Genomic DNA, 12,506 nt, shown 5'->3' with positions numbered 1-12,506 from the left:
AACACGTTTGATTATCTTCCTGCTGACTTTGCCCCACTTTGGGATAGCTCCTTCCTACAACCCATTTCTGCCCTGGAAAAGTATATATGATGCTTTGCTTTTTAAATAAGCTTGCATGACATGAGATGTAGCTTGTACAAAACTTCCTGATCCCAGACTTTCTTATCTTCCCTCTCTAGCCTCTTGGGACCGGAATTACAGGTGGTAGTGAGCTACCTGGTGCCGTCTCTGGGAACCGAACTCTGATCCTCTGCAACAGCTGTGTACACTCTTCATTTCTGAGCTGTCCCTCCGGCATGGGGGAGCGCTCCTGGGATCTGATGCCCTCTTCCAGACCCATGGCCACCGGCACTCACATACATAATTAAAATTAAACCTTAAAAAGTATAAGGAGAGCTCTTTTCCCAGTCATCTACTGCTGGGCTGCAGGCTACTGCTTAGGAGCAAGGCTGCGACCATGACACCCTTTCTATCTTTTCATTGGATTTGGTATCATATGTGCTTCTTGATAGTTGAATATCCTTTAATGATAATGACTGCAAGCTGCAGAAGGGCCCATCTCTCGGAGCTGTGTTTCCAGTTCTCAGTGTGTCACTGGGCACGTCGGGAATGTGTTTCATATTTGCCAAGAACACAAGGCGATGAAATCCTTTTCTAGAGAATGCTATCATGGAAACAATTAGAGGCTTGCCAATGCAGATGAAGACACATTCACTTAATAATCCGGAACTGCTCTCAGACACGCAAGCGGACATCGCCGGAATCGACACGGCAACATTTCTTGGGATAAAGAGCAAAATGTAAAGTCGGAACAACAAAATGGCCAAAGGAGAGGGACGTGTAAGCTGTGCACTCTCATACAACGGGATGCTATACAACAGGTCTGCATTAAGAAGGAAAACACCCCGAATGTTTACATCTCACAACTATAATGCTTCTATGAAAACGTAAGTAGTATCGGTATGCAATGTAGTAAATTTTATAGTGGCTAAGAAAACCTACATAAGAATACCTTATATTACTTAAGGATCTCTCTCTCTCTCTCTCTCTCTCTCTCTCTCTCTCTCTCTCTCTCTCTTTCACACACACACACACACACACACACACACACACACTAATTGAGGAGGAGGAGAGAATAAGCATCCAATTTAAGAAGACAGTTTAGTTATGGTCGACAGTCACAGGAGAAACCGGGAGAAGATTCTTCCTTGTCTGTTGCTTACATGACATGACTTGTTTGGAATTATGTCACGCATAACAACTGTGTGGCACATACTTAAACGGAAAGCCATAACAGTGAAAAGCAGAGAGGACAAGAGAAGAAACTGAATTCGGCCAGTTTCTACTAAAGCAGGGTTTCTTCTAGCTGTCACAAACAAAGCCAAAGTTGTCCTTTGGACCTCAGCAAGCACACGTTCACTTCCTTCCTGTTTCTCTGGGAGATTCTGCAAGCAAACGTGTTATAGTTTCACATTTTCATTTTTAAAGTTTTCATCAGTTCTGTGCTAATTGTTTACATTACTGGGATTCGGCTCACACTGATGAAATCCAGCCTCCTCTTACTGGCTCCTTCCGTCTACCCAGAAGTCACGTTCTTTTTGTGTAACTTCCATATTGGCCGAAAGTTGTAGCACCTATTTCTTCCGTTTCTTATTTTGCTTAACACCATGTTGTTTATGGAAAAACACACAATCCTCACTTCTATTCCGTATTCCAAGTCCAGATGTTGATTCTTAAACAAACAAACAAAAAAACTTATTAGACACGGAGATCATCCTGGAAATGTAAGTCTCGGGTGGTGCTTCTGGCAAGGCACAGGGCTTGGCACCTGCTCACCTTAACTCAGTTTAGGACAGCTCACAGAAAACACTGACTTTGTGATTTTTTTTGAGTGTCCCACTGTCCCTAACTCCACAAAGACCACTTAAGAATGCCCGACTAAGAAGCTGGTGGGCTGATTACATTTGCTGTCTTTTTCCTCTTATCAGTGCCGTGTGTGTGTGTGTGTGTGTGTGTGTGTGTGTGTGTGTGTTGGGGGGTGTCCCCATGGCCTTGGGACAACAGGTGCTGGTGAGCAGCGCTTTAAGGCGAGTTTAGACAGGAGCAGTTCTCAACCTGTGGGAAGTCTGCTTTACAGAACTTCTAGCACGACGTCAGAGGGTTCATGCCATTCCACAGAAGCCATGTGGAACGGCGTCTACTTCTGGGATAGTCCTTATTAGGGCAGTGCTGCGCATGTGAGAACCACTCAAATGGGCTTGGAAAGAAAAGCTTTTCTTTTTTTTCTTTTTTCTTTCTAGCGACCATCTGGAGCAGATTTAAGCCAACATTCCTGACAGATGAACGTGTTAGCTTGGAATCAGGCAATAAAACGACTGAACATCTCTCTAGGGCTGGGTTCTTTCTGTCCTGCTCCACTTCGGAAAGGTGAGTCTGCTCCGCCCGAGGCGAAGAGGTGATGCCGGGGCTGCGGAATATGGCGACAGACCACGATCGGGTCCCTGGAGGGGTTCCCGCTCTGCTCCAAGAGGTCCTGCGCTCTGCGACCCCATAGGCAGGTGGAGTGCCCTACCCTCCCCCTCCCCCCCTCCCGCACGCCTCTTGGGGCAGAGCCCGCGATCCTATTGGGGCGATTTGGCGACTGTCCCCGCCCAGGGGACTGAACGTGGACTAGGGTCTTCAGGCTTGGGTCAGTCTCTCCGCTTCCTACCCGTCCTGCCCAGATGGACCTGCGATCACTGCTTGGCCAGCGGGGCTCTGGGGTTTCCGGAAAGCTCCGCGGACACAGGCGGATCTCAGGCTTACGCTGGGCGGGTCCACAGCTTGCTCTCGCTGCCGTAGGATGGCTCTAAGTGGCAGAACGATGCCACTAAATCTCCCACCAGTTGCCTCCACAGGCCAGTCTGAGTTTCCTGAGTTCTGAAAGCTGGCACAGAAAAGTGCTATGGAATGAGGGTGGGGACAGGCCCGCCTGGAGGGCTGGGTTCTCAGAAATCTGAGCTTTGATGTTTGCGGGAAGGTGCGCCCAGCTCAGCTGCACCCCTTATTTCTCCCATCATCTTCTTTCCCCCCCTGTAGCCTCAAACGGGAATGCTGTCCTTGATGCTCTGTGGGGTGTCTTTCGCTCTTCCCCTTTTTGTGAAAGCAGGTACGTTCTGTGAGTCCTCGGGTCCCAGAGGCCTGTCAACTTGTGGGCAACATTCTTTGTCACTGTCTCCAGGCCTCTGACCTACCTTCAGGGCATCAGCTAAGCCCCAGCCTTGCTAATCACTCTTCCCCCCAGATAATCTGGTAGGAAAAGTCAAAAAAATCGGGTAGAAAAAGTTCATTTCCAAGTTCTTGGAGGCTCAATCCCAAATGTCACCTTGGAACCTTGGACTAACTTAGGTGATGTGGAGAAGTCCGCAAATACTTGTGGACCCAATTCCAATGCTTACGAGGGTGGGTTACTAGTGGCGTCTATTTCATATAGAGGGTTATTTTATAGTAAAAAAGTTACCAGAGACAGAACAAATATCTAAGAAAAACTAACTAGGTAGAAATGGGCTTTAAAAGAAAGGTGTCTTTAAAACCGTCCTCTGTGGGATGAGGATGGCACTTATGCAAGTCAGTAACAGACTGAAAGAAAGTACAGGCAGAAAAAATGACCGGTGGGGAGGGGGCTGGTGCTGTAGGGAGGAGGATGGATAACCAAGGGTGGAAGAATAAAGGCAAAGGGAAGCCGTGGTTTTGTGGAGGGGCTTGTGGAAGGCCTGTCTTCGTGGTACATTTGAAGGCCTTAACATTCTGCTTCTAAACATCTGAGTTTGTTTTGGGAAACTCCCAAATGAAAATTCACATTACCCAGAACAAGATGTTTTCTAAAATGAATCACGACACCAGTTTTCTTTTATGGTATTTCTTCCGCATTCCTTTCTTTCCCTAGGCACGTGTAAGGATGCGGATATGCATCCTGAGGTCATTTCTGAGGGACGGCCTTTTGCTTTCAATTGTACATACCCTTCAGTAACAAATGGAGCAGTCAATGTGACATGGCACAAAGTACCCAACCAAAGCCCAGTATCCAAAAACAGACAGCTTAGGAATCACCAGGACCGGACCTGGATCTTGTTCCTTCCCTTGGAAGAGGGGGACTCGGGCATTTACCAGTGTGTTATCCGGTGAGTCCCTCATCGAAAGGAAAACGAATTCAATCCACAAGCTTCTCTCTCCATTTCCATTTCCATCCGTTAAGAAAGAGGGTATCATTAACCTTTGTTTTTGAGACATGTTAGATAGCCTAGACCAGTTTCCAACTTACCTAAGCCCCTAAAAGAACTAAAACGACCGATGCGAGCCACCACAACCCACACGAATATGTATCCAGGCAAAGTACATTGAGGCAAAAATGCAGGATGGCTTCCAACTCCCAGCGAGCACATTTGAAAGCAGAACAGATTTATGGATCAGTTTTGGAGCGCAAGTTGCATTAATTCATTGAAATGATGTTTCAAGTGCCAGCCCCGTTTATAATGTGCGCTTGTATCAATACTATCGCTGCATTGCCCCAGAATGCCGGATGTTTTAGGACAACTGGCAGATCCAGATCACAACGCACCCCCTTCAAAAACTTTTTGTAAGGAACCTGCTTAAAGCTGGCATTCAAAAGGCAGAAAGCCTGGGAGATGTCAGTGAAACCCACCTGTAAACCACATTTGGCCAGAGAGAAGTCTAATTCTGTGACTCCCACGATAGCTTGCTTGACCACAAAAAAACTAAGCGATCTCTCCAAACCTTGGGTTTCCCGCCTATAGATTGGGCATGCTCCATACGCCTTTAATCTCCGTTAATCTGATGTCCACACCGTTGTCATTTTTAAGGACCACAGACGGCCATTTTATATCTCATCATTCCTCTGATGTATCAGATGCTTCTTTGTGAGTGTAGGTGACTTTGGGGGCTGCAATGAGTGCATGCAGTGTGAACATTGTCTAAGTCTTTTCAAAGAAACGGTGCCAGAGACCCATGGTGTTCACTGGCCTCTCCTGGGCCATGCTGAATGTGACGCCACTGTCGGTACTGCACAAACACCCCCTATCCTCGGGTAACGCATGGCTTGTGGGCTATTGTTATTTCGTACGATGTCTAGAAAATAATTAGAAAAAATATGAAAATGACTTCTTGAATACTGAGATGCCCTAAGAATTCTTTGGTTCAACTTGCTATTTTCTTATAGGGATGGCCACAGCTGTTATCGAATAGCTGTAAACCTAACCGTTTTTAGAAAACATTGGTGCGATTCTTCTACGGAGAGTCGGATAAGTCCACCGAATGAATATCAACAATTCTTACCCATGGGAAAATCGGGCAGTCTGACATGCTATCTCGACTTCCCAGACAGTTGTGTTTTGGATTCAATAAAGTGGTATAAGGTAAAAAACAAACAAACCAAAGAACAACAACAGCAAAAAAAAAACCCTGATAATTATTTTAAACTATATGGTTGTTATTGTTTTGTAATACTGTTCTAGCTTCTCTGTATCCCCAATTATCCATTTTTTTTAAGGCTCTTCTTGCTATCTTTTTTCACTCACCTTGGTTTGTTTGAATGACTCTGATGTCCCAGTGCTTTGAAAATCATGAATTATATGAAACCACACCTAAGAAACACTCCCGCCATCCCTGCTCTGTGTTACTGACCACACGCGGCCTCGGAAGCTGGCTACCACTGTCGGTGCCTGCCACAGCCTTGTATAATGCTGTATGTGGAAGTTAGCAGTTATATCTTAGCCGCTCCCCGTTGAAATGTGATGTTTCTCATGCGCATCTTCATCTTGCTTTCACCCCAACCTTGGCTTTGTCTTGACAGATGAGCTACAGGACCCTTTGCTTGCGTCTTAGTCCCCAGTCCAGCCACTTGGCTCCTGAGCTTCCTTTATGGTTTTCTATCTGTTGATCCCCTCCTATCGTTTGTTCTGTGGTGACAGGATTATTCAAACATCTTATTTTTCTCTTTTCTGGATTTTGGTAGGATTTTTTTTTGGGGGGGGGAACAGCATATTTTATTGAAGGTCTCATCAATACTGGCAAATTAGTTCTCTCTTTTCTCTGTCGTCTGCTTCAGTGGTGGAAATGTTTTAGTTCTCACTCCAGGGTCTGGTCTCACTCTTACCCTTTCTCACCTTAACCAGGTACAACCACCTTTACACATTGAGGTCTGTCTTTCAAAGCAGAGCCGTTTGTCCTTTCAGAAAGCCTCCTTGGCCTTTTGTGTGTCTTCTCTGTCATGCTTTAAATTCACTTAGGCTCTTTACCTCCTCGTGCGGCACGTGGAAATGAATGCCCTCACCCCTGTCTTATGCACCATTGACAGTGTGACATTCTCCGGGGCGCTTGATCACTGCCCCTCCAGCTGCTTTGTCACTGAGCGCCCTGCTCTTTGGAGCATTTGCTTTTCAGAATGTGGCAGGCTGCCCTGTTCTGTCTTTACTACATTTCCTGATGACTGATAGTGCCTGTTCCTCTTAAGTTTTCTTGTTATAATTGAATATGCATGTGATGTAGCGTGGTGGTAGCAGCGGTGGTAGCGGTGGTGGTGGTGGTGGTAGCGGTGGTGGTGGTGGTGGTAGCGGTGGTGGTAGCGGTGGTGGTGGTGGTGGTGGCGGTGGTGGTGGTGGTGGTGGTGGTAGCGGTGGTGGTGGTGGTGGTGGTGGCGGTGGTGGTAGCGGTGGTGGTGGTGGTGGTGGTGATGGTGGTGGTAGCGGTGGTGGTGATGGTGGTGGTGGTGGTGATGGTGATGGCGGTGATGGTGGTGGTGGTGGTGGTGGTGGTGGTGGCGGTGGTGGTGGCGGTGGTGGTGGCGGTGGTGGTGGCGGTGGTGGTGGCGGTGATGGTGGCGGTGGTGGTAGCGGTGGTGGTGATGGTGATGGTGGCGATGGTGGTGGTGGTGGTGGTAGCGGTGGTGGTGGTGGTGGTGGTGGCGGTGGTGTTGGTGGTGATGGTATGTGTGTGTGTATGTGTACCCGCTATCGCTATGACATGAATGTTAAGTCAAGACAGCTGGTGGCGCTCAGTTCTTACCCTTCACCATGTGGGTCCTGAGGACTGAGCTCGTGTCCATAGGCTTGGATGCAAGCAGCTTTACCGATAAGTCAGGTCATCAGTCCTTCATTGAGCTTTTCCTTCAAGTGCATAGAGTTAGCTGGGTCCATCCCCCTATGACACGCCTCCTGCAACAAGGCCACACCTCCCAATCTTTCTCAAGTTAGCTGGGTCCATCCCCCCTATGACACGCCTCCTGCAACAAGGCCACACCTCCCAATCTTTCTCAAGTGCATAGTGTTAGCTGGGTCCATCCCCCCTATGACACACCTCCTGCAACAAGGCCACACCTCCCAATCTTTCTCAAGTGCATAGTGTTAGCTGGGTCCATCCCCCTATGACAGGCCTCCTGCTACAAGGCCACACCTCCCAATCTTTCTCAAGTGCATAGTATTAGCTGGGTCCATCCCCCTATGACACGCCTCCTGCTACAAGGCCACACCTCCCAATCTTTCTCAAGTGCATAGTGTTAGCTGGGTCCATCCCCCTATGACAGGCCACACCTCCCAATCTTTCTCAAGTGCATAGTGTTAGCTGGGTCCATCCCCCTATGACACGCCTCCTGCAACAAGGCCACATCTCCCAATCTTTCTCAACTAATTCCATCACTGGGGACCATGCATTCAAGCGTATGAGCTTCTAGGGGCTCTTTTTATTTAAGCCACCACAAATGACAAGACCACTTTGGGGATCTTACGGTAATCTTCCATTCCTGGAGTCCCTCAGCATGGCATGTAAACACCATCACATTTAACTTGCTAGAATTTATTTTTCTAGAGTTTTGCTTTTGTAACATGCATGCTGCTGTTCTGGGCTCTTGTTGCCTGCGTTATAGCTATGTCAGATTTTAATACACGGACAGATGAGATTTGTAAAGTCAATAGAGTGAAATTTCAGTTTTCTTCACTCTAGAAATGCTTCAGATTTCTGGAAGAGTCTAGACGGTAACAGACCCATTAGCTCTTCTATTACACACTTGTGGACATTAGTAGTGACATCACCCAGGACTTGGACTTCCTCTGAGGACAAGTTTGGAGTGTCACATGCAGCTGTCTTTAATAGCTAAAGAACTCTTCATCCTATAATGCTATGTTCAGTTAGAAATTTTGATTTTGACAGGTTAAGATGATATTACTAAAAAATACTTCTATGTTCTTTTCAGTGTTCATAGAATCTAATTTCCCGTGTTGGTAGCCCCACTTTCTTCTTTTGTGTCTTGGTTCGTTACTCTTGCCAGGAGTTCGTCGGTTTTATAGATGTTTTCAAATCCTAACTGCATTCCTTATACATCTGCTCTTATTAGTTTGTTCTTGGTTGACATTATCAAATTCCTAGTTCTCCCCACGACTTAATTTGGTTTTGGTTTTAATCTGCTATTATGTTCTGAACACTGTGAGATAGACTCATCTGTCATTAAGCGCGGGTTCCTAACACACAGATTTAAGGGGTGCCTTCCTTTGAAACTGCATCTCGGTCGACTTCTGCAGGTTTTCATCTATCGCTCTCAGACCACCCTGCTCAGACCATTCCATTTTCCCTGTGATTTCTTCTTTGGTTCGAGATGTTTTTGAAGGGTTGCTTAATTCACAAATGTCACAGTTTGGGTATTTTTCAAGGTAATATTTCTGATTTGGAGACAGAGTAGTACAACAGAGGGTACGTTCTATACAATTTTAGAACTTTGGAATTAAAGGCTGGCTTTTTTGGGCCAGCATATATATGTTCAGCTTCTGCCCGTGTTTCTTATGTATTGAAGAGAACACAAACACTGACATTGGAGCTCGTGGGGTTGACTTATGCAAGTCAGTGTGCTAATTCTTCCTCCATTCTCTTGTAGTTTAACTAAGACTTGTTAACACAATTTAGTGGGATTATTGATTTTGCTATACTTTCGACTTTATTAATGTTTGTGCTAAACTTTTGCGATATTATTTACAGAAATATGTTACGCTGCTTGGCTTCCTGCTGCAGCGAGATTCTGCCGTGTGCCCTTTTTTCTTGAGCTTTGCCTCCCTTTGGTGCTAATACAACAGCAGCAGGCTTTGTGTGGTAGCTGGTGGGATGCTGGCTCTCTTGTATACTTATTCTGTATTTGTTTACTGTTAGGCCATGATTATTTTAAGTAGCAGGTGTCTAGGCCTCTAAAAGCTCTAGGCTGGATTTTTACTCCTTATGTGTTCTGTGATTCTTTATGTGCTACCTTTGAACCCCTGATGTTGGTGGCTTTCATTTACCATTCTGGTTTAAAATTATTTCCTTTCTTCTTATTATTTTTTTAAACCCAAGCATTTGTTATTCATCTTTATTTTTTACGAATTTCCTAGTGGATATCTTCAATAATTATTGGCTGGTTACTTCATCTACAGTCAGCCTTGAATTATTGCTAGATATGAAATAGTATTTTTATCACCTTCTGAGGAAATGAATGACTGCCAATATTTAACCCCTCTCTAGAAGAGTTTTGGTTTATATGCTACCGTAGCTGGTGCTTTTAATTTCCTGGTCATTTAAACAGCAATATTATACCTAATCAATATTCTTCTAGAATTTCTCCACACATTGAATTTTCTTTTCATGTTTAGTTTAATCAGTATCTCTGAGCTCGTGTGATCTCTGGAATCATTTTTCAAAGATTTCTTTATTTTTCATTTCTGTGTGTCAGGATTTTGACTGCATGTATATATACCACCTACAGTGACCATAGAGACCAGAAGAGGGCATCAGTTCCCCTGGAACTGCAGCTACAAATGATGTGTGTATTCACCTGCAGGAGCTGGGAACTGAACCAGGTCTCCCGAAACAGCAACAGGTGGTCTTAACCCTTACACAGAGCTGTGTCTCCAACCCCTAGAATAATTATTTATAATGTATAAGTATCCAACTAACATCTCATGAATTTTCTTAGTGTGAGTTATCTCATTTTCTGAAAATGTTCTTTTAATATTATTATTATTATATTCTTCATGGATTGACATTTATTTTCACGCTGCAGTTTGAACATTTTATTCAATGGTTTTTGAATACAGTATTTTTTACACTCCATGGACAGGGTCACCTTTCTTATTCTTGTCTTTCAGCCATTTTTGAAGTGATAGGCCTCAATCTCTGAATTCCTTGGAAATGTTCTCCTTGATTTTGGAGTTTAGTAGTGCGACTCTGGGGAGCTGAGACAGAGATTGCTCATCTCTTCAGCACATGCCTTTTGAAATTATAGCTATTATGCATTTCCTCCATCGTTTCTTAGTTACTAGTTCCTTCAGTAGTCTCTTAACTTACTTTCTGTCTGTCTCCTTTGGGACTCTAACTAGATGTATGTTTAACCCTTTTGTTTTTAATGTGTTTTTCTACATCTCACGTGAATTTTCCCGTTCTCAGTTGCTTTGTGTGAACGTGCTTCCTGGCGTGCTCCCTAGAATGCTCCATTTATTCTCAGCTGTGTGAAACCTTCCATTGACCTCACCAGCTCGCTTCAGTGTAGCTATTGTCATTTTCAATTCCCTATGCAATGCTTTTCTTTTTCCATTTTCATGTGTGTGGGTGCACATGGGCAGGCATGCAATTGTGTGCAGGGTGTTGGTGTCAAGATGCATCCTCCTCCGCTCTTCTACGGTAGCCAATGAGGGAGGGTCTTTTAATCAAACCCGGCACTTACCTATGGGGCGAAACTTGCTAGTGAGCTGCCTGGGAAAGATTCCCTGTCTGGAATGACAGGCCACGGTGGCCACACCCACCTGGCATGTAGATGGTTTTCTGTAGATTCAAATTCTGGCTCTCAAGCTTACATAGCAAGCGCTCTAACTACTGATCCAGCTACGCAGCCCCAACTCTGTGATTTGTATTTGCCCTTTTTCATATGTGGCTAAGCCTCTCAGTGCCGCTGTTAGATCAGTCAAATTAAACACCTCTACTCTGAAGTCTCTGTTACTGCTTTTCCTTCCTGTTTTCCACATCTCTTCATTCAGATCAAGTGCAGGCCATGGAACTTCCCTGTTTCAAATTTAAACTGCATTACTGGCTTTTGCTTTCTTCTTGCTGTCATGTATTTCTGCCTTGCTTTGGCAACAGTATCTAACAGCTTCCCGGTCTTCAGGAATGGCTCATTGGAACCCTCAGAAACCGATGTTCCCGTCTTCTTCTCTTGCCAGCAGCATTTCAGCTAGTCTTTTTTTTTTTTTGCCATCACTTTCGGTGATCAGATTCCTACCCCTCTCACCGATTTTGTCTTCAGCAGACTTTTATATTCACAGCATATTAGTTAGACTATTATGGGACATTTGGCATCTGTGAAGTATTGCACTTGCTGAGCCAGGAGTAGAAAGTGCATTTGCATGCATGTTGGTCAATTTTGTATTCTCATAGTTAACATTATCCTATAAAGTATGACTAGATAGGACTTCTCCATTTACATGACCCCCTAGAGCTTAGATTATTTACAACCTGCATGAGTTAAAGGCATTAAAGATGTCCTTGGAGGTGGTAAGATGTGTTGGTGTCAAATAAGGGAGGGAAAATTCAGCACCTTACCATTGGATTAGTGTGACCAGGAGCAAATCCAAGTTTGAATTCTCTTTTCTCCCCGTGTCTTCTGTCTGTCTTTGCGGTTTTGGTGCTGTCATTAGTCTGAATCTGTCCTTGTGTCTGTGCCTGTCTATGCCTGGTTGATGTCTTTCTGTCCCTTGCTGACTGTCTCCAACAAAGGCCCTTACTCTGTATTGATTGAACACGTGGGAAAGGAGGGATGGACACTTAACAAGAATCCTTATCAGTTTTACAAGGGATTAGGTCACTGACTCTAGCTCACCCCAGAGGACTCAGCACTGGGGCATTCTTTCCATTATCAACTTGTGCCTGCGGCATGCTGCTTCCAGTGTTTATGCTAAGTATTTATTGTATAAGACCTCTTTACACACTTCCAGCATTTGCTACCATGACATGCATACATGCATGCATTCCTCTCTGGGCCAGGGGTGTGGAAGATCACATAATCTGAAGAAATTACAACTATGCATTAGCTTATGTTGTAAAAGGTGATACATGGGAAAACCAAGGCAAGTAAGGTTGGTTGTTACATTGTTCTAAAGGTAGGTTAAGCAAACAGGATGAAGACACAGCAAGGCATCAGGTTAACACTTAAGAGATCTTAAGGTGTGTTAGTACCTTGGCTGTATGCTTCAAAAAAGTTCCCGTCTCTTAGAATACAAGATACATTTTTATAATAATGTGTTTCCATAACAATCTAACTGGAAAACAATAGATGGCTGCTATTGTTATTATTTATACTTTAAATCTTGATAGTGAGATATCCCCCCCTGAAATTAAAAAAAATCAAACCAGAAGAAGGTCTGCATACTTTAGGAAACTGGGGAAAAGGCACTATTAGTCACTGTAAGGGGGCAAGAGGACCCTCACACAGCCAGGTTAAGGGT

At 44.7% G+C, this 12,506-nt stretch overlaps 1 protein-coding gene across 2 annotated transcripts in view; it reads left to right on the top strand.

Annotated features, from left to right (window-relative positions):
• The first annotated feature begins 2,211 nt into the window (after positions 1-2,211).
• Il1rl2 (interleukin 1 receptor like 2) overlaps positions 2,212-12,506 on the top strand; it is a 32,405-nt gene continuing 22,110 nt past the window's right edge. Inside the window, exons 1-4 of one of the 2 annotated variants that reach the window (XM_075980296.1) lie at positions 2,212-2,427; positions 3,079-3,148; positions 3,926-4,160; positions 5,216-5,411. In XM_075980296.1, the coding sequence (XP_075836411.1) occupies positions 3,091-3,148; positions 3,926-4,160; positions 5,216-5,411 (489 nt within the window). In that variant the 5' untranslated portion in view covers positions 2,212-2,427; positions 3,079-3,090. Of the gene's footprint in view, positions 2,428-2,475; positions 2,559-3,078; positions 3,149-3,925; positions 4,161-5,215; positions 5,412-12,506 lie in introns of those variants that run through there. The other variant, XM_075980297.1, reaches the window with a different exon arrangement.

Source organism: Microtus pennsylvanicus, chromosome 7 (genome assembly GCF_037038515.1).
Source record: "Microtus pennsylvanicus isolate mMicPen1 chromosome 7, mMicPen1.hap1, whole genome shotgun sequence".
Lineage (NCBI taxonomy): Eukaryota > Metazoa > Chordata > Mammalia > Rodentia > Cricetidae > Microtus > Microtus pennsylvanicus.
Note: the sequence above shows the minus strand (reverse complement) of the source record. Positions and strands in the feature narration are given on the sequence as shown.